General features: G+C 39.5%; 1 protein-coding gene and 2 pseudogenes across 21 annotated transcripts in view; 1 reads left to right on the top strand and 2 right to left on the bottom strand.

Annotated features, from left to right (window-relative positions):
- Positions 1-2,512: 2,512 nt before the first annotated feature.
- Positions 2,513-6,028, bottom strand: LOC148373182 (uncharacterized; annotated as a pseudogene).
- Positions 5,832-25,180, top strand: part of wipi1 (WD repeat domain, phosphoinositide interacting 1) — a 111,908-nt gene continuing 92,559 nt past the window's right edge. For all 21 annotated transcript variants that reach the window (XR_015849776.1, XR_015849676.1, XR_015849787.1 and 18 more), the window contains exon 1: positions 5,832-6,177. Coding sequence is in view for 8 of the 21 variants with exons in the window: in XM_088328751.1 (XP_088184877.1) it covers positions 6,104-6,177 (74 nt within the window). In the remaining 13 variants the exon portion in view is untranslated. The remainder of the gene's footprint in view (positions 6,178-25,180) is intronic.
- LOC148373181 (uncharacterized) lies at positions 9,181-24,103 on the bottom strand (annotated as a pseudogene).

Raw genomic sequence — 25,180 nt, 5'->3', positions numbered from 1 at the left:
GGCAGGCCTTGCATTTCACAACTAGGCCATCAGTAGCAATGTACTACGTCTGAATTAATCCAATCCTCGTTAACAATTTTATGGCTAGGAAAACAAATTTACTCCTTTTTATATATGCACAAAATATATCCCCCTGTCTTTCCATTAGAAGATTTAAATTACTCTGTTGTACAGATTTTCTGTGCATTTCAGTTCCATCAAGAAGTTATTTTCTCTCGCCAAGTCAAGTCAAGTCATTTTTATTTGTATAGCCCTTAATCACAAATAGTCTCAAAAGGCTTCACAAGTTATTTGTATGCTATAGAGTAGAAGTGAGTTTTAAGCTTAGACTTAAACATGTCCACTGAGGCAGCAGATCGGATCTCAGGGGGAAGAGCATTCCACAACACCGGTGCCCGGATGGAGAACGCTCTCGAACCAGCGGAACACTTCTTGGCTCTTGGGATCACCAGGAGACCGGCGCTCTTGGAACGAAGGCTTCGGACCGGGACATAGGGGGAAATCAGATCTGAAAGATATGAGGGGGAAAGTCCATGTATGATTTTGTATAGTAATAGGAGAACCTTAAAATCGCATCTTAGGCTAACAGGGAGCCAATGCAGGTTAGCCAAAATTGGGGTGATGTGATCGTACTTTTTTGTCCTAGTTAAAAGCCTCGCAGCAGCATTTTGTACCAGCTGAAGACTCTTGAGTCTGGTTAATCGGAAGACCGGAAAGTAGTGCATTAAAGTAATCGAGACGGGAGGTAACAAACGCGTGAATTATGATTTCCGCATCCGACTGAAAAAGTATAGGACGAATTTTAGAAATGTTACGAAGATGGAAGAAAGCGGTTCTAGTAATTTTCTTTACATGTGTTTGAAAGGACAGATCGGGGTCAAATATGACACCTACATTTTTAAGTGAGTCGCTCTGTGTGATGTGGCAATTGTCGATGTTCACAGCAGTTTTAGAGAATAAGTCACGGGACTTAGATGGACCAATAACTAACATTTCAGTCTTTTCAGAGTTAAGACGCAGGAAATTGAGTGACATCCACTCTTTTATCTCGGTGAGGCAGGCCTCCAAATTTCCACAGTTTAGTGTGGCAGATTCCGCCATCGGGAGATAGAGTTGAGTGTCATCTGTGTAGCAATGGAAAATGATATTATACTTGCGAACAATATCACCTAATGGAAGCATATAAATGCTGAAGAGAAGGGGGTCAAGCACTGAACCCTTCGGAACACCACAGGTAACGCTGAAGGGCTCAGATGTCAATTCGCCATATTTAAGGAAGTGTGTCCTATCTGAGAGGTAGGATCTGAACCATAAGGGGACGTTTCCTGAGAGACCAATCCATTTTTCCAACCGTTCTAGCAAGATATTATGGTCCACTGTATCAAATGCAGCACTAAGGTCCAGCAGCAGCAAAAGTGATGATGCACCAGAGTCCATTGCCCGTAGGAGATCATTGGTTACCTTAATCAGAGCTGTCTCAGTAGAGTGGTTAGCCCTGAATCCTGATTGCATTGATTCAAAGAGATTGTTCTCGGACATGAAATCATTCAGCTGCTGTGCCACTACTTTTGCGAGTATTTTAGAAATAAATGGTAGGTTTGACACAGGTCTATAATTACATAAGTTTTCTGGATCAAGGTTGGGTCGCTTCAGTGTGGGTTTAATGACGGCGGACCTAAAAGCCGCTGGAACTACGCCTGAGGAGGGTGATATGTTTAAAATATTTAGAACTGAAGGTGCAAGAACGCCAAAGAGACCTTTAATAAGTGAACCTGAAAGCGGGTCGAACTGGCAAGTCGTCGGTTTGGCCGTATTCACCATCTGTTTAAGATTATCGAGTGACAGTTCACTAAAACGGGACAAAATCCCTGGACAGCCACCATGTCGTGCATCTATAGATTTCAGTGGTTTAGTATGTGTTGAATTAATACTGTCCTTAGCGATTTCTTCCTGTATGCTTTGGATCTAAAGAAGACCATTATGTCGTGGGCAGAATGAGTGGAGCTATATGGAATAGTCTGTTGCCTTGTAAGCGATGCTACAGTGTCGAAAAGGACTTGGGGTTGTTCCTTTGTCACGCAATCACCTTCGAAAGGTAGGCTGATTTTGCAGAGGCAAGGGCCGCTTTATATTTCAACAAACTATCACACCAGATTTGATGGAAAACCTCAAGTTTGGTAGCGCGCCATTTTCTTTTAGATTTCCTGCATTCTCGTTTAAGGGATCTAGTTTCATCATTAAATCAAGGTGTGCGTCTTTTAGGTCGTGATTTAAGCCGGATGGGCGCTACTGAATCCAGGGCACTAGCCAGGGTAGCATTAAATTCATTTATGAGTGATTCGATAGAGCCTATGTAGAAAGGTAAGGACGCAACTGCTCCTGGAAGAATATCGGAGAGCTCAGAAACTGTGCCAGTGCTTATATTGCGTCCATTGAATCCTTCAGTTTTTTTGGTACTACATTTAGTTAGCACCTCAAATGTAACTAAATAGTGATCCGAGATAACTGTAGTTCACGGTAACATCGTCATGTTTGAGTTTGAAACTCCTCGAGTCAGAACCAAGTCGAGCGTGTTTCCTTCTTTATGGGTTGGCAAATCAACCAGTTGATTAAAACCAAATGCATCAATTAGAGACTGAAACGCAACAGTGAGTGAACTGAGTGGGGAGTTCATATGAATGTTAAAGTCCCCCATAATTATAATTTTGTCTGCATAGGTTACTAGTTCAGACAAAAGTTCATCTAAGAAAGTTGTGTATGGTCCTGATGCGCGATAGATTGTTATTACATAAATTGACAACGGAGAGGACCTCATAACAAGAGCCTCGAACGACTTGTGATTATTAGAGGTACGAGGAGTAAATTTGAGCGTTTTTTCAGAAATGAGCGCGACACCGCCACCCTTTTACAAAGAACGTGCTACATGGCTGCTAGCGTAGTCTGGTGGCGAAGCATTATTTAGTGGTAAAAACTCATCCGGGCGTAACCAAGTCTCACAGAGACCGAAACAGTTAAGTTTATAATCGCGAATAATATTATCTACAAGTAAAGCTTTAGGAGCAAGCGATCTAACTTTCAAAAGACCAAATTTTAGCTTTGAATCATTTAACTTATCTGTAGTCTTTGTAGAGATCGCCATCTGAGCTATATTTGAAAGTCGAGCCTGTACAATCGCATTTCTGGCACAAATTTGTATTTTAGGTTAGGGCTGTTCTGTTTGACAGAAGCAGTGGACACGGGATTTTTTTTCCGTACGTTTTCGTCGCGATACTTCCATCACCACCTCCTAGCCAATAATAGTTTGTGAAACCACTGATGTTTCCAAAGGCCCACTTGCAGGCAGTGACTCTCCAACTTGGGATCTGATTGGCTAAACCAAAAGCCTTATCGAACACTAATTTTATAGTACCAAGCCCTCAAAATTGTTTTTGAAGGACTTGCGGTAGATTCCTTAGCCTGGTAATATGAAAGCACGCCTCTGAAAGCAGCAAAACCAGAAGAAAAGCAACAAAAGACAGTTGACAATTTGGAAACATTTAGCTATTGATGGACAAAATGGTCCGCACAGGGGCTGAGTGGTTAGCCTGTCTGCGGAACAGCTTTGAGGTCATGGGATCAAATTCAGCTACCAGCCCTCCTCTTTGGAGTTAGCATGTTCTCGCCATGCTTGCGTGGGTTTTTTCCGGGCCCTCCGATTTATTCCCAGATTCCAAAGACATGCATTTTAGGGTAATTGGCCGGTCCAAATTGTCCCTATGTGTGAATGAGCAAGAGAATTGTCTATGTGTGCCCTGCGACTGGCTGGCAACCAGTTCAGGGTGTATCACTCTCACTCTCCTAAAATTGCTTGGATGGGCTCCAGCACCCTGTGACAGTGCAGATAATGGATGGATGCATGATGGACAAAATATGATTAACATCACGTGATGCAGATACTTTTCAGGCCAGCAGAGTAGGCCTTAAAGTCCCTAATTTTCATGAGTACATATGGCTTGGAGATCAAATAGAACGCGTGTGATTATTTAAAAATTGTTACATGTAGCGCCGCTTATCACACATGCGAAACCATGACTACAGTGATTCACAAACGTAGTATACAAAGAACACAATTTTAACTAAAGGTTACAGTCAAGGTGACACACAAACAGGCCCCATTTAGGGTGTAAATCACTAAATAATCCTTTATATTCTATGTTGAGACACTGATGAAAAGCCACAGAACAATCTTTAACCTAAACAAACTTTTTACTCAAAAGCTCTAGTTAAGCACCTAGAACAATTTGATTGGGTGAGCGGTAGGGATGGGCAGAGCTGTACACAGGGTGTGCGCACTCTTTCTCCTCGCCCAGCGCTGTCTGCACTGAAGGTGAGTACAGACGCTGCCCTACTTACAAACCTCCGTGGAATTATTCTGCTTCAGTGTCAGCTTCTGTATTAACGCAGTAGAAGATGAATAATGCATGGAGGAGAAATGTGCATTTCCTTCAGAAAAGTACAGACGCTGCCCTACTTACGATCGTTCGTATTGAATTTGTTCGTAAGTTGCTTTGGTGCTATATTTTGAATGGAATGTATGTTTAAAGTTTATATAAATATGTTTAAGGCTTGTATAAGTAGCCTGTATTGTTTTGTACTAAAAAAATAAACATTTCATAAAATAACCTACTCTCTAAAAATGAATAAAGTTAAGTTTTGGAAGCTGAGCTTCAAGAGTTAAGCGACTTCCCCTTCCGTGGTAAAAAGTGTCCGGAAAAAAAAAAAAGATTTTCTCAATAGCATTAAGCTTCTATATTCCACTTTTATTTCAAATGAAACGGCTCACCTCTATTTTACTTTACACCAGTCTTATTGAATGGATGCACGAGATATTAAACATTAAAAATGTCAAAGTTCTTAGCATGCTGGAGATACAGTACACACAAATTAGGAAGAGGAAGCGGATTTCTTCTTTGGGGTGGATGTGCCACATGCCGGTAGCGGCGGAAAGAAGCACAACAGTACTGTCCTGTATTCGGAAAAAAAGTGCACACATGTAACTGCGGTGTACCCGTCACACCAAGGATCCACATTCAGGCTGGACTGGATGATGAGGCTTTTATATTTCAGTTACGTTAGCAGGGCGCTGGAGACTGCAATGAGCGACACAACATACAGACACCATTTGGTTAGCACCTCCGCTGGTTTTCAACATCGTTAGCAGCGCTTTGGAGACTGCTAACAATTCCGCCTTCCGGTCATAAAATCAGAGGCTAAACTAAATCTAACCCCATACTAGCAGGTGACACTGTTGGACTCGTCATTGCAGGACACTTATACACAAACTATACAAACATATTTCAGCAGGAATTCCAACAAAACAAAAGTTATTACACCCGTGACACACAATACAAAATCAAATTTACAGCGTCCCGAATTTTTTTTTGTTATCGACCGTTGAATGGTCGTAAATAGGGGAGCGTCTGCATCCTTGTTTGCAGTATTTTGTGACATTTTACAAAGCCCACGTTTTAAATAATGTTTTCCAGTTACACATTTGAAGACGTCACATTTTAATCACAGTGACTGAGCTCGCCCATCCTCGGCACCGAAAGATGACAGGGTGTGTTTGAAACTGGATCTATAAAATTCCCCAACCCCTTTTTTCACGGGGTCGGGGATTAGTGTGTTTTCCGAGTGCTTGGAAAATGCAGTCGCATCTCATGAATGTGCTAACAAAACAACATACCTATAACCCAACTAACCAATCAAAACCTACTACTCTACGTCAGTCCAATCACAATATGAGACACTCGCAACATGTTTCAACCAATCCTGAGAGACTCGTTTGTGGCGTCATTCTGTCAGCTGTTTGTTTGGCTTCTTTTCTTCCCTTTTTTTTCCTCGAAGCTCGGGAAACAGTCCCCCACGTAACACGTAAACTGAAGCAGTATTTCTGCATTTTGGAAACGGAGGAATCCTCCGAGTTTATTTTGCCTACTTACTTAAAGGCCGACTTTCCTGCAACATTGGAGTCGTCTTCTGCCGTCATTGAGCGCAGAGGATCTGCTGATCCCAGGCCTCCAATCCACGGCGGAGGGAGGGAAGGAGGTCGCTGGGAATCGGGATGGAGTCAGCAGCCTGTGGGCCTGCTGGACCGGACGGACGGTTTGAATGTGCCTCATTCAACCAAGATGCCACGTAAGGAATCGGAAAGGGACGTTCATACTGTATTTCATTTGTATGTCACGGTGCTTGTGTATTCAGAAACCTTGCAATTGGGCTATGGACTGGTGTTTTTGTTTTGAAACCAATACGTCAATGCATTCCTGTGTTTACATCGTCTGCGCCTCAGAGGTGCACCTAAAACTGCTGCAAATGTTCTATATTTTAAGTAAAGTCAATTTCATTTGTATGGCCCAGGGGTCGGGAACTTTTGTGGCCCAAAGAGCCATAAAAGCAAAAATATTCGTTTTTTTTTTTGAGAGAGCCACACCATATGGTTTAAGACAAAAATCAACTAAATTGCCAAACCAGACAAAACCTAATTCTTCAGCACATTTTATTTTACCATGTTTTGTTAGATGATTTTTATAAAATCTATGAAATAATAATTATGCCAGAGCCTGTGTCCCATATCAATATGAATATACCACTTAAATTTGATCTCCCTTACTTGGAGTATTGAGGCTCATTTTGACCGTCATTTTTGTCCTAAATAATGGTTTCAAAACAGGCTGCAAGCAAAGTTATTTTGTAAAAATGTCACAAAATACTGCAATTGAGGATATTTACCTTCAGTGCAGACAGCGCTAAGCAAAGGAGAAGTTAGTGCGCGCAGCGAGTGTATAGCTCCCCCCTTTCCTACTGTTCACCCAATCAAATTTCTCTCCATTCTTTGCTTGAGCTTTTGGGCAAAATGTTTGTTTCAGGTAAAGCTTGTTCTGGGGCTTTTATTATAAAGTGTCTTAACACTTAACAAGCCTGCATGTTAAGGATTATTTAGCGATTTATAGCACTACTGGGTGTGTTGGGGTGACACCTTGACTCTAGACTGGAGTTAGTCATGTTTATTTGTATAGCTCTTAATAACAATGTGTCTCAAAGGGCTGCAGTAAAGAAAAAGAGCAAGAGAGAACTTAAGCAAGACAGGATGGAAGGAACAGAGAAAGCATGACAGGACGGGAGGAAGAGAGAAAGAAAGACAGGATGAAGGAAAAAGAGAAAGACAGGATGAAAGGAAGAGAAAAAGATGGAAAGGACAAGAGGAATAGAGAGAGAGGTGAGAAAGATCAAAGGAAGAGAGAATATGAGCTCTTCTGTTTAAAACATGGGGTAAACGAGTGTCATGGAGTAATCAGTATATTGCTAAAAAAAAACTTAGATTGCAATTTAAAGATAAAAGAAAAATGTTAGTTTCTGCTCAGTTATTTTGCACAAAACAGATATCTTTTGGGTAAGGGCGTTTGAAAAATAATAATGATTAAATTATGATAATAATTATGATAATAATAAAATCATTTTTATGGTTGGCAACCTGAGAAAACAAATATTCATTTTTTTGCTTACTCCTTTTTAAAAGGAATGACCAAAACTAAATAAATAATGCAGTTTTTAGTATTTCTTTTTTACAACACGACCCAAAGTTTTTGGGTTGTCTGAAAACATTTCACTTAATTTTGGAAAACAGGTTAAAAAGAAAAAAGAATCAAAATTTCTGCTTTACACAAAACAACCAATTTTTTTTTGAAGAACAGCCTTTTTTGAAAGGATCCAGATGGCCAGGTTGTTTAGTCTGAATTGAAAAAAAGAAATTTGAGAGAGAACGTTCCATAACTTTGGTGCAAATGCAAAGTTACTATTAACTAACACTGCTAACAATATCATATGCAAATTTTGATCAAAATTTGAAAGACCCAAAAAAAAATGTACCAATTATAAACACGCACAAGCAGTAATAAGATGTAACAGTAAAAATGTGTAACATAATATTTTTTCCATGCCAAAGTGAATTGAAAATTGGACCTCAGCTATCATTGGTCAAAAATAACAGAGACTTGGCAATAAGTTAAAATTGTGTTCTATATATACTGGACGAGATCCTTGTTCCATTTGCATTGTGGTGGCTTTTATGTGCGACAATTGACTTTGCATGAAGCTATAAATAGAGTTATCGCACTAGTGTTAGTTTAACTCCGACCCTTATGTACTCATGAAAAGAGCCATAGGTTCCCCTCCCCTGGCATAGCTCTTGATCCAAAAAGTCTCTTAGGGCTGTAGACTATTGTATCAGTTGAAAAAAAATTTACATTGCGCTTGCTATTCTCGTCCTTTTCCATTCCACATTCTGGTCAACCTCTTCCAACATGGTTGTAGTCTATATAAAAACTACACTACCCATGATGCTACACTGTTACTGCGCATGCGTTGTGTTTAGATAGATGGATAGATAGATACTTTATTCATCCCCGTAGGGAAATTCACACTTCCAGCAGTCTACCCCGTTGTTTATTAACAGATGAACATGATGCCCTAGGGGTGCTTGTAGCGGAGTGGATGACGTCACGCCAGTCCAAAAGTTCGACATCCCTGCGGCAATGGAAAACTTTTCTTTGTGAAAATCCAGGGATACACCACCTCGTGTTAGCAAGTCCGCCTCCTCTCAGATTCCCCCCGGCTTTCGTGTCTTTGTTTGGCGGCGTTGAAGCCGGATTGCTCCGGGTAGCTCCGGGTGGCTACACGTTAGTGTCCGGAATGCTAAACGTGAGCCACGTTTCGGCAAAACACAGCAACTGCGCTCCCTGTTTTCCACCAGCACTCGATGATCTTATTTGGTCATGAGTTCGCATTTACCATGATTACGGATGGTACTGAAGACTTATAACGCCGCTAGCCGCTTCGCTAGCTCCGGCTCTTCTTCCACGATAGGCCCCTTAATCACGCCGGCACGAGAATTCTTCAGAGCAAGGAGTTGAAATTCCTTATACAAATAAACATAATCTGGCCCGACTATTAATACCTGAATTTTTTTTTTTAAAGAAAACACATTTCATTCAGTGATTGAAATAGCTTCAGCTACGTTATTAATGATTTCTAGTCTCAAATTTTCCTTTCTAGTCAAGTCAAGTCATTTTTATTTGTATAGCCCTTAATCACAAATAGTCTCCAAGGGCTTCACAAGTTATTACATATAAGAAGTTTAGGTTATTCATATGCTATAGAGTAGAAGTGAGTTTTAAGCTTAGACTTAAACATGTCCACTGAGGCAGCAGATCGGATCTCAGGGGGAAGAGCATTCCACAACACCGGTGCCCGGATGGAGAACGCTCTCGAACCAGCGGAACACTTCTTGGCTCTTGGGATCACCAGGAGACCGGCGCTCTCAGAACGAAGGCTTCGGGCCGGGACATAGGGGGAAATCAGATCTGAAAGTAATGAGGGGGAAAGTCCATGTATGATTTTGTATAGTAATAGGAGAACCTTAAAATCGCATCTTAGGCCAACAGGGAGCCAATGCAGGTTAGCCAAAATTGGGGTGATATGATCGTACTTTTTTGTCCTAGTTAAAAGCCTCGCTTCAGCATTTTGTACCAGCTGAAGACTCTTGAGTCTGGTTAATCGGAAGACCGGAAAGTAGTGCATTACAGTAATCGAGACGGGAGGTAACAAACGCGTGAATTATGATTTCCGCATCCGACTGAGAAAGTATAGGACGAATTTTAGCAATGTTACGAAGATGGAAGAAAGCGGTTCTAGTAATTTTCTTCACATGTGTTTGAAAGGACAGATCGGGGTCAAATATGACACCTAAATTTTTAAGTGCGTCGCTCTGTGTGATGTGGCAATTGTCGATGTTCACAGCAGTTTTAGAGAATAAGTCACGGGACTTAGATGGACCAATAACTAACATTTCAGTTTTTTCAGAGTTAAGACGCAGGAAATTGAGTGACATCCACTCTTTTATCCCGGTGAGGCAGGCCTCCAAATTTCCACAGTTTAGTGTGGCAGATTCCGCCATCGGGAGATAGAGTTGAGTGTCATCTGCGTAGCAATGGAAACTGATATTATACTTGAGAATAATATCACCTAGTGGAAGCATATAAATGCTGAAGAGAAGGGGGCCAAGCACTGAACCCTGCGGAACACCACAGGTAACACTGAAGGGCTCAGATGTCAATTCGCCATATTTAAGGCAGTGTGTCCTATCTGAGAGGTAGGATCTGAACCATAAGGGGACGTTTCCTGAGAGACCAATCCATTTTTCCAACCGTTCTAGCAAGATATTATGGTCCACTGTGTCAAATGCAGCACTAAGGTCCAGCAGCAGCAAAAGTGATGATGCACCAGAGTCCATTGCCCATAGGAGATCATTTGTTACCTTAATCAGAGCTGTCTCAGTAGAGTGGTTAGCCCTGAATCCTGATTGCATTGATTCAAAGAGATTGTTCTCGGACATGAAATCATTCAGCTGCTGTGCCACTATTTTTGCGAGTATTTTAGAAATAAACGGTAGGTTTGACACAGGTCTATAATTACATAAGTTTTCTGGATCAAGGTTGGGTCGCTTCAGTGTGGGTTTAATGACGGCGGGCCTAAAAGCCGCTGGAACTACGCCTGAGGAGGGTGATATGTTTAAAATATTTAGAACTAAAGGTGCAAGAACGCCAAAGAGACCTTTTAATAAGTGAACCTGGAAGCGGGTCGAACTGGCAAGTCGTCGGTTTGGCCGTATTCACCATCTGTTTAAGATTATCGAGTGACAGTTCACTAAAACGGGACAAAATCCCTGGACAGCCACTATGTAGTGTATCTATAGATTTCAGTGGTTTAGTATGTGTTGAATTAATACTGTCTTTAGAGATTTCTTCCTGTATGCTTTGGATCTTCTTAGTAAAGAAGACCATTATGTTGTGGGCAGAATGAGTGGAGCTATATGGGATAGTCTGTTGCCTTGTAAGCGATGCTACAGTGTCGAAAAGGACTTTGGGGTTGTTCTTTTGTGACGCAATCACCTTCGAAAGGTAGGCTGATTTTGCAGAGGCAAGGGCCGCTTTATACTTCAACAAACTATCACACCAGATTTGATGAAAACCTCAAGCTTGGTAGCGCGCCATTTTCTTTCAGATTTCCTGCACTCTCGTTTAAGGGATCTAGTTTCATCATTAAATCAAGGTGTGCGTCTTTTAGGTCGTGATTTAAGCCGGATGGGCGCTACTGAATCCAGGGCACTAGCCAGGGTAGTATTAAATTCATTTATGAGTGATTCGATAGAGCTTATGCAGGAAGGAAAGGACGCAACTGCTCTTGGAAGAATATCGGAGAGCTCAGAAACTGTTCCAGTGCTTATATTGCGTCCATTGAATCCTTCAGTTTTTTGGTACTACATTTAGTTAGCACCTCAAATGTAACTAAATAGTGATCTGAGATAACTCTAGTACACGGTAACACCGTCATGTTAGAGTTTGAAACTCCTCGAGTCAGAACCAAGTCGAGCGTGTTTCTTTCTTTATGGGTTGGCAAATCAACCAGTTGATTAAAACCAAATGCATCAATTAGAGACTGAAACGCAACAGTGAGTGAACTGAGTGGGGAGTTCATATGAATGTTAAAGTCCCCCATAATTATAATTTTGTCTGCATAGGTTACTACCAGCTCAGTAGCCTAGATGGTAAGGCGCCCGCTTTGAGACTGGGAGGTCGGTGGTTCGCGCCCCGGCCGAGTCATTCCTAAGACTTAAAAAGTGGTCGGCGGCGCCCTCTGTTGGCTGCGGCTGCAACGGCTCGCTACAACGGGTCAGGTGCAATCGACATTTATACCAGCTCAGTAGCCTAGATGGTAAGGCGCCCGCTTTGAGACTGGGAGGTCGGTGGTTCGCGCCCCGGCCGAGTCATTCCTAAGACTTAAAAAGTGGTCGGCGGCGCCCTCTGTTGGCTGCGGCTGCATCGGCTCGCTACAACGGGTCAGGTGCAATCGACATTTCGTTCTGTGTACATTGTTACACAGAATGACAATACAAGGAAATTATTATTATTATTATTATTAGTTCAGACAAAAGTTCAGCAAATTCGTCTAAGAAAGTTGTGTATGGTCCTGATGTGCGATAGATAGTTATTACATAAATTGACAATGGAGAGGACCTCATAACAAGAGCCTCGAACGACTTGTGATTATTAGAGGTACGAGGAGTAAATTTGAGCGTTTTTTCAGAAATGAGCGCGACACCGCCACCCTTTTTCAAAGAACGTGCTACATGGCTGCTAGCGTAGTCTGGTGGCGAAGCATTATTTAGTGGTAAAAACTCATCCGGGCGTAACCAAGTCTCACAAAGACCGAAACAGTTAAGTTTATAATCGCAAATAATATTATCTACAAGTAAAGCATTAGGAGCAAGCGATCTAACATTCAAAAGACCAAATTTTAGCTTTGAATCAATTAACTTAGCTGTAGTCTTTGTAGAGATCGTCACAACATGTCGCCGTTCGTGTGCGTTGGGCTTCAGGCGTCGGTTGACTCGCAGAATCGATGAAGAAATAATGGTTGGATTAGACAGATCTTCATGTCCTTGCTCCTTCAACTTCACATGCTTCCCTGCACGACATCCCCGCTTCTGTTTTCGGTCTTTGCGCCGTCTTCATCTTCGATTTATCTTTTTCTTCGGTGGAGCGGGAAAGCAGGGCGAACCCGAGTCCCTTTGAAGCTTGTTCGGGATGTCATGGGTGGTATAGAAAGTGCCCGAAAAGTCAAAATATAGACGCCCACCCAGTCGGATGAGCTCCTCTCAGCTGTAGGTCTTATTGGCCACGCATGTATCCAAAAAGGAAAGCAGGAGGACAGTGGTAAGTAGTAGGATAGCCGGATAGTAACTAGCCGCAACGTAAACACGCGCCGCCATGTTGGAAACCGGAACCCCACTCACTTTTCTGTGTTAATATGTCATTATGTTCAAACTTGTTTCAAAATTTTGATTATGTGATTATTGCGATTCAGATCACCTGCTCTTTTGTGTTCATTATTCTATTGAAAGTAATCTGTTATTGAATATAAGTAAAAACTAAGGAAATAATGTGGAACCTCGGTTTTCGAACGCCTCTCAGTTCAAACAAATTGGAGTCCGACCAAAAATTTCGAGAAATTCTTGCTTCGCTGTTCGGTCAAAAAAATCGGAGTTCGAACGCCGGTAATGCGTGAGTGCGTACGCTAGGATGCGATGCTGAGCGGCGTACGGGTGTAGATCGCTCTGTTCGTGACCAACTGTTATCGCGTGCGGACGTGCTTCGTTTTGCTTTCGCTTTTAGAATAGGAGTACAAAGTGTTTTAGCCCCTAATTATGCCTCCGAAGAAAGTCAGTTCAAGCAGCAAAGTTGCTACAGGAAAAGAAAAGTAGTGCGTACAACTATTGCATTTAAGAAAGAAATAATAGCAAAATATGAAGGAGGTGTGCGAGTGTCTGATCTTGCTAGGGAATACCCCACCGTCCACCTGTGCCTTCTGCTGACCACCACAAAGGTGTGAAATCCTATTCATAATTATTTTCTTTATCCTTTTTATTTTTACACGTTCATGTTAGCGTAATCTTTCGTACGGAAGATTACAATAACGCGAACGTACGATTAGCATGGGTTAGCTTTATGTTTACAGGTAAACATTCAGGGTGTTGGAACGGAGCCCCCTTTCAAATGAATTGTCACCACATGTTGTGGAGACCCGGGTTCTAAATGACTTGTAAACGACCTGATTTCTTTATTTCTACACGTTTATGTTAGCGTAATCTTTCTTACGGAAGATTACGATAACGCGAACGTACGATTAGCCTGAGTTAGCTTTATGTTTACGTTAAACATTCAAGGTAAACATTCAGCGTGTTGGAACGGATTAAAACGATTTACATTATTTTTAATGGGAAAAATGATTTCGGTGATCGAACAAATCGGTTTTCGAATAGGGTTCTGGAACGGATTATGGTCAAGCACCGAGGTTCCACCGTAATCTATTTACGTATTACGCCTCTTTTGAATTTGTCCACTTACGAACGAACGAGAAGATGGACACTAAAATTATGGACGGTTCCATCACCTTCTTTGCTTTATTCGTCTTTGCTTGATTAGGAGCAAAATTACACGTCTTAAAAGTTTTTACCCTTTTGCTATTCGCATGTTCAACAAGAAATGATTAGTCTTGTTATTTACATATTCTTTCTTTTTAAACTATTCTGTATTATTATTTTGTATTATACACTCAGTGTTTTCGTTTGCCCACGTACCTGTGTCCTAGACGCATCATTTTTGTTTGGGATGCAACTTTTTTGCCACAAAATTGCCATTATCACCCAATTACTCTTTAACAAAGATTTACTGCACTACAAACTTTTCATCATTGTTTTGGTTTGCGGTTTGAGTTATTTTTCTGCCAACGATCTTGGCTAACGAGATCTCGTTGCTTCGAGATAACGTCATTGTTGGTGGTAATTGTTGTCGAGCGAAGGTTATGTCAGTCTTTTTTTTAGAGAACCGGCTTTTTTGGCTCAATTAATTAAAGAGAACCGGCTTTCAAACGGCTCACTTGCTTTGATGATTGATATTACGAATTATGTTGTACAAAGAAGTTAAGGAAAGAAGGAAGTATATAAGGAGAAAATGAAAAAAGACAGGCCTGTGGCCATTCCTCTGATTGGTATATTACCATCAACAATTAGATGCAGAAAATGAATTAATAATTTGATTATAAAAACTGAATGAATACGCAGATCTCTACCATATATTTGTCACCGTTTCACAACCTCAGCCTTGATAACACTAAATCTTGGGGCTCATAGATCTCTGCCGGGACCCACAGATGAATGAATGAATGAATGAATGAAAACTTTATTTCGAACATTAAAACAATAACAGGACAAAACAATGAGTCAACAACAAAATAATGTCACATAACGTGTTCGAAAAGGGGTAGTCAGAAGCAGATGCTTATTTTTCCCACACCTCTATCTTCCCTATTAAATACCTTTTACAAATCCTCCTTTCCTCTTATGTCTAATATAACAAAATCTCGTGGATATACTTATTCCATTGGTCGGATATCAATTATTCTAATAATTACAATAATCACATATTTTATACACTGAGAGACTTCCGGGGTGAGAGGACGCTGGCGTGTATGTCGCCGCTTCTCACTCCAAAACTTTTCCAAAAACTTTTTCGAAGCTCAGATACTTTTTCTGATCTTTTTTTTGCCCTTCTGTTTTGGACTGTGGGTACTGTGGTTGATGTAACCTGAACCAACGTTTCACCTAATCAATCAAACCCTCGTAACTTAGCCCACGGGCTAACGCTGGTAGCTTAAACATACCAGCTGTCACTGCACCGGCCTCTCTCCCTCGTCATGGCGTGCCAAAACCTCGCCGCCTTTGGATTATTTCAGATACTCCTGACGTTCTGCCATCATCCAGCGACAGGATTGCTCCACTATTCTGTCGCGGATCTTCTCCGGATCCGGTGGATTGCACTGGGGCCTCCGCCACCGGAGCTGCTCCACCATCCTGACATCGCTCGCCTGCCTCGACGCCGCTACATTCACCGCGGATCGCGCAGACACGTCGAGTGCAAAAACCCCGGCTCAATCACCTCGACCTGGTCCACATCTCGACGCCCTCCCATAAACTACGGCCGTAGCGCTAACTGCCATACATTAGCCCGCCTACCTAGGTCGGCTAACAGCTCTGCCGCCGTCAAACAAGACACCTCCGCCGTCAACTTTTGGATTACTGAACGTCCGCTCACTCAGGAACAAGGGCCACCTCATCCAAGACGTCCTCGCCGAACGAAAACTCGACTTCCTCATTTTAACAGATACCTTGCAACAAACAAACGACTTCGCTGCTCTGAATGACTCCACTCCTCCCGGCTTTGTTTCCATCTGCCGTCCCTGTGGCAACGGCCGTGGAGGTGGTCTCGCGGTAATCCACCGCGAGAAGTGGAAAGTCTTGCCTGTCTCCGTCACTGCATCGAGCTCTTTTGAATGCCTGGTGTTTAAGCTCCCCGGACCTTCGCCAACCATTATTGCTACAATTTTTCGCCACATAGTGATTTTATCAATGAATTCTCCAGCTTAATTACACATTTATCCACTCTCTCGCCAAATTTAATTTTATTGGGAGATTTCCATATTCACATGGACAACCCCAACCTGCCACTCACCAGAGACTTCACATCCTGCCTGGAGAGCCTCGGGACAGCCTTATTGACTTCCCCACCCACATTGAAGGCCACACATTGGACTTGGTCTGCTGCTCTGGCCTCTCTACCTCCAAGCCCACTGCTGATGTTTTTCCTGAATCTGATCATGTCCTCCTCACTTTTAACACCGTACTCTGTCTCTCTACTGTCAAAACCTCCCGTCTCATTTCTTTTTGTAATACCAAAAATATCAACATTGACACCCTCTGCTCCATTATTGACCGTTCCCCGCCCCCAGAAGCTCTCTCAAGCCCGGATGACCTCACCGCTCACTACAATGCCTGCCTCACAAATATTCTAAATTCTCTTGCCCCCCTGAAAACCAGGACTGCCTCATTCTCCACATCTGCCCCCTGGTTTACACCCGCTCTTAGGTCAATGAAATCAAAGAACCGCCAACTCGAGCGACTCTATAAGAAAACCGGCCTCACCATCCATAAGGACATGTACATTACCCATACTGCTAAATACAAGGACCAAATTGCACAAACCAAATCCAGCTACTACTCCGGCCTCATCCTTTCCAACGAAAGAAATTCAAGAACTCTCTTCTCTGTCATGAACAAAATCCTCCAGCCACCAAATTCTCTCCCCCTCCACCTGTACTCCACAACAACCATAACTCCCGCCTTGACTACTGCAATGCTCTCCTCTTCGGCCTTCCTTAAAAGTCCCTCCATAAAATTCAGCTGGTTCAAAACGCCTCTGCTCGCATCATCACAAAAACATCTTCCCAGCAGCACATCACCCCCGTTCTCCAACAGCTACACTGGCTTCCTGTTCAGCATTGCATCAGCTAAAAACTGATCCTATATACATATATGGCCATTCACAACCTGGCTCCTCCTTTCCTGTACGACCTTCTCCAGGTGCACGTCGCCACTCGCTCCCTCAGATCCTCGTCCTCCCTCCGACTGTCAGTGCCCCCTGCCCACCTGAGCACCATGGGAGCCAGAGCCTTCAGTCGCGCTGCTCCCAAGCTTTGGAACAATCTACCTCCGGACCTCCAAAACTGCACATCTCTCTCCACTTTTAAGTCCCGTCTAAAAACACACCTGTTCAGGACTGCCTACAACACATAGCTTCTCCATTTCCTATGTTTTTATGATTTTATGTCTTGTTTTTATTTATTATTTTGCTTACAACTTTTTGAATTGTATTTTTTCATTGTCTGTACAGTGTCCTTGAATGGCCTGAAAGGCGCTTTTAAATAAAATGCATTATTATTATTAGGATTATTACTAATCTTCGCAATACCCATCCCTCAACGTTATAATGCGCCTAGTTACCAAATGTCACTGCGGCACCAATGATAATAACAACAATAAAAATAAACATAATATTTATAATATCAGTTCCGACATAACAATAGCAACAACAACAACAAGTTAAACATAGTTATAAACGCAGTATTTCCAATCTCCCTCATATCCCATTCTCTTCATCCCTGTATTACTCCAGTAATGCTTTTTTGTCTTTAAATTTGAACACATGGATAGTTGGACATTGTTTGATCTCATCTTGTAAATTATTCCAAAGTTTGACCCCACACACAGAAACACACATACTTTTCCTGGTGGTTCTCACCTTTGGGAATTTGAAATCACTACAGCCCCTCAAGTTATAATTTCCCTCCTTCCGAGTGAATAATTTTTGTATGTTTTCTGGCACTATGTTTTTGGTGACCTTAAATAACAGTTGTGAAGTGAAAAATTTTGTTAAATCACCCAATTTAAATAATTTGGACTGCATGAATAAAATATTGGTATGATCCCGATATCCTACCCTGTGTATGGTTCTTATTGCACGTTTTTGAAGGATAAAAAGGGGCTGTCGTGAATTTTTGTAACTATTGCCCCAGACTTCTGCTCAATATGTTAAATATGGCAGAACGAGAGAACAATATAATAAATACAATGCATTATAATTTAAAAGAAATTTGGCTTTATTAATAATTGAAATGCTTTTAGATACCTTAGTTTGTATGTGTCTGATGTGTGTTTTCCAACTTAATTTATTGACTATTATGACCCCTAAAACTTATTTTCTGGTACAATGTCTATTGCAACACCATCCATTTTTACTTCTAAATCTTGATTTGCCTTGCTATTACCAAAGAATATTACTTTGGTTTTATGTAAATTTAAAGATATTTTTTTAATTCATCCATACTTTTAGGTTAATTAGTTCACGATTAATACAGAATACCAAATCAATATAGTTATCATTTGTTACTGTCGTCTGCAAATATTACTATTTTCAGTAGTTTTGAAACATTAAAAATATCGTTAATATATAAATTAAATAACTTTGGTCCCAGGATAGAACCCTGTGGTACTCCACAACAGATGTCCAAATATTCAGATGACAACTCTCCCTTTTTCACATATTGCTTCCTCCCTGTCAAATAACTTCCATTTCAAAAGCCACTCCCCTGATGCCATATCTTTCCAGTTTTTTTAATAGTATATTATGATTAATGGTATCAAATACTTTTCTTAAGTCAATAAATACCCCGACTGCGTATCTTCTTTTCTATTCGATGGGTGATTTCTTCCACTGCATCAATAATTGCCATTGTTGCTGATCTGTTTTCTCTAAAACCATATTAACTTTCATCAATTTATGTTTATCTACAAATTGTTCTAGTCTATTATTGTAAAGTCTCTCTAATATTGTAGAGAACTGAGGAAGCAGAAATACCGGTCTATAGTTTGTAAAAATGTGCTTGTTTCCATTTTTGTATATTTGTATAACTTTTGCTATTTTCATTTGATTTGGAAATTTGCCTGTTAGAAATGATAGATTACAGATGTAGGTCAATGGTTTCACAATGCTATTTATAATTTGCTTAACTAGTACCATATCGATGTCAAAACAATCCATAGACGTTTTGTTTTTACAGTTGTTAACCACGTCTAAGATTTCTGATTCCGTAACCCCAGATAAAAACATGGTCTTGGAGTTCATTTTTATCAGTGACTCAAATTGTTTACCACTGCACTCTGGGATATTTGCAGCGAGCTCTGGTCCAACATTTACAAAATAACTTGAAATTCTCCACAACTTGATTTAAATTAGAATTTTCACAGTTCTTATCAATAAAATAGTTTGGATATGCATTCTTATGTTCTTTCCTTTTATTATACTATTTAATATTTCCCAAATACCTTTTGATATTACTTTTGTTATGATGTAATAAATTGGTATAGTATAATTTCTTGCTTGCTTTTAATATTCCTGTCAATTTGTTTTATACGTTTTATATCGGGATTCGGCTTCCTCAGTTCTTAATTTAATAAATTTTCTATATCAGGTGTTTTTTTTCTTACAAGCATTATATAAGCCCTTAGTTATCCATGGATGGTTTACAGATTTATTCTTAATATTTGTTTGTCTCATTGGACAATTCTTGTTATACTTGTTGGTGAATATTTCAAAAAATATGTCAAACGCACGATCCACATCATCTGTACCATATATAGCATTACAGTTTTGTTTAACTAAGTCATCATAGAGTGATATAATAGTCTCTTTAGTTCTAACTCATTTGAAATGAAATGAAATGATCTGCATTTATATAGCGCTTTTCAAGTCAATGACTTCCCAAAGCGCTTTACATTGTGCTTCACATTTCCCAATAGCGGCCGTGATCTGTGCAACCATGTAAGGCACTAACCTGCTTATTGGGGTTAATTGGGGGTTCAGTGTCTTACCCAAGGACACTTCGACATGTAACACGGACAAGCCGGGATTCGAACTGGGATCCCTTAATCCTAAAACGATCGCTCTACCTCCTGAGCTACTGCCGCCCCATTTGTAAACATAATCCTTAATTGATTCTTGTCTAGTAACCTTTTCATCATACACTGTAAATACTGGGAGGTGATCAGAAATATCACAAACCAGTAATCCGCTGACGTTTGTAAATGGAAATGAATACAATACCTTTGTTAAATCTGAAGACAAATTCTCAATAATACACTTTAATAGTAGAAGTATGTACACAAATTTTGATGACATCACTGAATACTTACAACAATTTGAGAACCCGTTTAGTGTTATTGCAGTTTCTGAAACGTGGTTCAGTGAGGGAAGGGGTGTAAATTTTGAATTAAACAACTATAATCTGAACTATGTAAATAGAACAAACAAAATAGGAGGTGGAGTAGCTATATATGTGCACAAAAGATTAAAATCGAAAATATTACAAAACATGTCATTTGTCATTGACGATTTACTTGAATGTATTACAATAGAAATTATAAATGAAAAAAGGAAAAATATTATAGTCAGTTGTGTGTATAGAACACCGGGCTCAAATCCGGAAACCTTCACAAACTGGGCTGAAAAAACATATTCAACAATAAGCGCCAAAACACTATTCATTTGTGGAGATTTCAACATTGATCTAATGAATCCAGACAAACATAAAAACATTGATGACTATATTAATATGATGTACAGTATGAGTTTGTACCCAACTATATTAAGGCCTAGTAGGATCACTTCACACAGTGCAACACTCATTGACAATATATTTACAAATAATATGGAATTTACAAACGTCAGCGGGTTACTGGTTTGTGATATTTCTGATCACCTACCAGTATTTACAGTGTATGATGAAAAGGTTACTAGACAAGAATCAATTAAGGATTATGTTTACAAACGAGTTAGAACTGAAGCGACTATTATATCACTGTATGATGACTTAGTTAAACAAAACTGGAATGCTATATATGGTACAGATGATGTGGATGGTGCGTTTGACGTATTTTTGGAAATATTCACCAACAAGTACAACAAAAATTGCCCAATGAGACAAATTAATATTAAGAATAAATCTGTAAACCATCCATGGATAACTAAGGGTTTACATAATGCTTGTAAGAAAAAAAACTACTTATATAGAAAATTTATTAAACTAAGAACTAAGGAAGCCGAAACCCGGTATAAAACGTATAAAAACAAATTGACAGGAATATTAAGAGCAAGCAAGAAATTATACTATACCAATTTATTACATCATAACAAAAGTAATATCAAAGGTATTTGGGATATATTAAATAGTATAATAAAAGGAAAGAATGTAAGCAATGCATATCCAAACTATTTTATTGATAAGAACAGTGAAAATTATAATTTAAATCAAGTTGTGGAGAATTTCAATAGTTATTTTGTAAATGTTGGACCAGAGCTCGCTGCAAATATCCCAGAGTGCAGTGGTAAACAATTTGAGTCACTAATAAAAATGAACTCCAAGACCATGTTTTTATCTGGGGTTACGGAATCAGAAATCTTAGACGTGGTTAACAACTGTAAAAACAAAACGTCTATGGATTGTTTTGACATCGATATGGTACTAATTAAGCAAATTATAAACAGCATTGTGAAACCATTGACCTACATCTGTAATCTATCATTTCTAACAGGCACATTTCCAAATCAAATGAAAATAGCAAAAGTTATACCAATATACAAAAATGGGAACAAGCACATTTTTACAAACTATAGACCGGTATCTTTGCTTCCTCAGTTCTCTAAAATATTAGAGAGACTTTACAATAATAGACTAGAACAATTTGTAAATAAACATAAATTGATTAATGAAAGTCAATATGGTTTTAGAGCAAACAGATCAGCAACAATGGCAATTATTGATGCAGTAGAAGAAATCACCCACAGTATAGAAAAGAAGAGATACGCAGTCGGGGTATTTATTGACTTAAAAAAAGCATTTGATGCCATTAATCATAATATACTAATAAAAAAAACTGGAAAGATATGGCATCATGGGAGTGGCTTGGATTCAATGGATTCAAAGTTATTTGACGGGGAGGAAGCAATATGTAAAAATGGGAGAGTTTTCATCTGAATATTTGGACATCTGTTGTGGAGTACCACAGGGTTCTATCCTGGGACCAAAGCTATTTAATTTATATATTAACGATATTTTTAATGTTTCAAAACTATTGAAAATAGTAGTATTTGCAGACGACACTAACATTTTCTATTCAAATGATAACTATATGGATTTGGTAACCTGTATTAATCGTGAACTAATTAACCTAAAAGTATGGATGGATATAAATAAATTATCTTTAAATTTAAATAAAACCAAAGTAATATTCTTTGGTAATCGTAAGGCAAATCAAGATTTAGAAGTAAAAATGGATGGTGTCACAATAGACATTGTATCAGAAATTAAGTTTTTAGGGGTCATAATAGACAATAAATTAAGTTGGAAAACACACATCAGACACATAAAAACAAAGGTATCTAAAAGCATTTCAATAATTAATAAAACCAAAGTTCTTTTACATTATAATGCATTGTATTTATTATATTGTTCTCTCGTTCTGCCATATTTAACATATGGTGCAGAAGTCTGGGGCAATAATTACAAAAGTTCACTACAGCCCCTTTTTATCCTTCAAAAACGTGCAATAAGAACCATACACAGGGTAGGATATCGGGATCATACCAATATTTTATTCATGCAGTCCAATTTATTGAAATTGGATGATTTAATAAAATTTTTCACTTCACAACTGTTATTTAAGGTCAACAAAAACATAGTGCCAGAAAACATACAAAGATTATTCACTCGGAAAGAGGGAAATTATAACTTGAGGGGCTGTGGTGAATTCAAAATCCCAAAGGTGAGAACCACCAGGAGAAGTATGTGTGTGTCTGTGTGTGGAGTCAGACTTTGGAATAATTTGCAAAATGAAATCAAACAATGTCCAAATATCCATGTGTTGAAATTTAAATACAAAAAAGCATTACTGGCGAAATACAGAGATGAAGAAAATGGGACATGAGGGAGACTGGAAATACTGCACTTCAAACTATGTTTAACTTGTTGTTATTGTGCTATTATCACATCAGAACTGTTATAAGTATTGTGTTTATTTTTATTGATATTATCACTGGTGCCGCAGTGACATTATGCGCATTATGACGTTGAGGGATGGGTATTGCGAAGATTAGTGTATAAAATATGTGATTATTGTAAATATTATAATTATTGATATCTGACCTATGTAATAAGTATATCCATGAGATTTTGTTGTATTGGACACAAGAGGAGCTATCTATAAAATGTATTTAATAGGGAAGATAAAGGGGTAGGAAAAATAAGCATCTGCTTCTGACTACCCCCTTTCGAACATGTTGTGTGACATTATTTCGTTGTTGACTCATTGTTTTTGTCCTGTTTTTATTTTTTTTTAAGTTTTCATTCATTCATTTTCATTCATTCATTCATTCATTCAAGGTGTCCATATTGTCAGTCCAGGAAGCCATTGTTACACTTCAGGCAAATCTGTCCAACTCCTGCATTTCTCAGACCCAAAGTATTTTTGCTTCTTCTGGAGTGCTGTTTAACTTTATGTATATCCAACAGTTTGAAGTCCAAGTTCCTTGTATTGTTATTTTTCCTAAAAAATCGAGCCTGTCTTGCAATGTCAGTTTTTTTTGCTTAAGTGTTCATTTAAATAAACATTTGTCCCTTTTAGTTTTTTTCCTGGCTTAAGGATTTCATGTTTTCGTTTCCTGTTGACAAATCTCACTATGGTTGCCTTAGGGCGGTTCTCACCTCTTGTTAATTAATGGCATGCTTCTATGTCCTCAGCATTGATAGAAATACCTTTTTTGATCATAAAAGCAATGACCTGTTGCTCAGCAGAGGCTTCATCAGCATCCGTTGTAATAGTTTTATTTGCCACAGCCTTGGCATAGGTCCGAGGTTTAATGTCCAAACCGGTGATTATAATGTCATTGCCCCTGGTGTACTGTTCCAGATCTGCTACGCGTCCCTCTAGCGCAATAATCCTCTTGTCTTTCTCCATGTTTTCATTTTTTAGGTCTTTGATTTCAGCCATTAAACTCATGGTTGGGGCTTGTTGTTTAGTGACTATATCCATTTTGTCCATTAAAAGCCCAGTGACTTTTTAATTTCCTTGAGTTCTTTATCCCTGCCCGGCATGTTGAAAATTCCATGCTTCTATTTATGGCACCGTCCGCTGATCGCCTCACCCGATCGCCCTGACTCTCAGGTTTATATTTCGCCGGACTTAGTTTCCCAGGTCTTTGGTCGCTTTACAAAGCAGCGCCGCCATGTTTGCCAGCGTCATCAATGGCCGATCTCGGAAAGCAGGACAAATCTGCCTCCTTCATGCACTGGTTTTCGAAAGAAATCCGCCGAGTCAACGGCAACGTCGACTCCGTGCTTTATTTTTTTTTCGAAACCCACAGACGCCAAAATCTTGGCATTCAAGTGGCCATTGCACATTAGCGGCTACACTAGCTTCACTCGCGGTGCGGTGCGTTCACGGGAGTCTGTGATCCCCGAGCATGCTAGTCCATGGGACTCACCAGCCCTCAGGGGCAAAATGAACTCTACACTGCAATATCTCTATTAATCTATTCTTTTACATTTACCACATTATCATTATTGAAAGGTCAGATATCAAATGATTTCATACTGTAAAATCAAATTTTACAGTATTCCCATGGTATTTTCATAATAGTTCCATAGTAATATTTTTGTAGTCTACAATATTTTGTTATTGTGACAATGAAATAGTGTAGTGTTTGTATAGTATTTCTATAATATTTTTGTAGTTAGTGAATTCTTATTATCGTAATAATTTGCCATTGCATTCCTTTTTCCTTTGTGGTTAACTGCAAATGAATGGCTGGATTAAACCCGAGCGGTTTAACTCTGACCCAACTGTGGAAAAATTTCTTTGATTGATTTGTTTACCACTGTGCTTAGCATCTTTTTCTATAATATAATTTGTGTACATATTGTGTGGTATGTCTTTCTTCTTATTCTAAAGCAAAACAATATGTTATGTCCATTTTTATTTGCATTCAAATAGATATTCATACTTGTAATGATTTTCTTTTATTTTTGTAGCTTATCTATAAAAATACTGTTATATGTTTCTTGCACAATGTTGACA

Source organism: Urocampus carinirostris, chromosome 1 (assembly GCF_059441175.1).
Source record: "Urocampus carinirostris isolate Australia breed hairy pipefish chromosome 1, RoL_Ucar_1.0, whole genome shotgun sequence".
NCBI lineage: Eukaryota > Metazoa > Chordata > Actinopteri > Syngnathiformes > Syngnathidae > Urocampus > Urocampus carinirostris.
The sequence above is the reverse complement of the archived record's forward strand: the minus strand, read 5'-3'. Positions and strand labels throughout refer to the sequence as shown.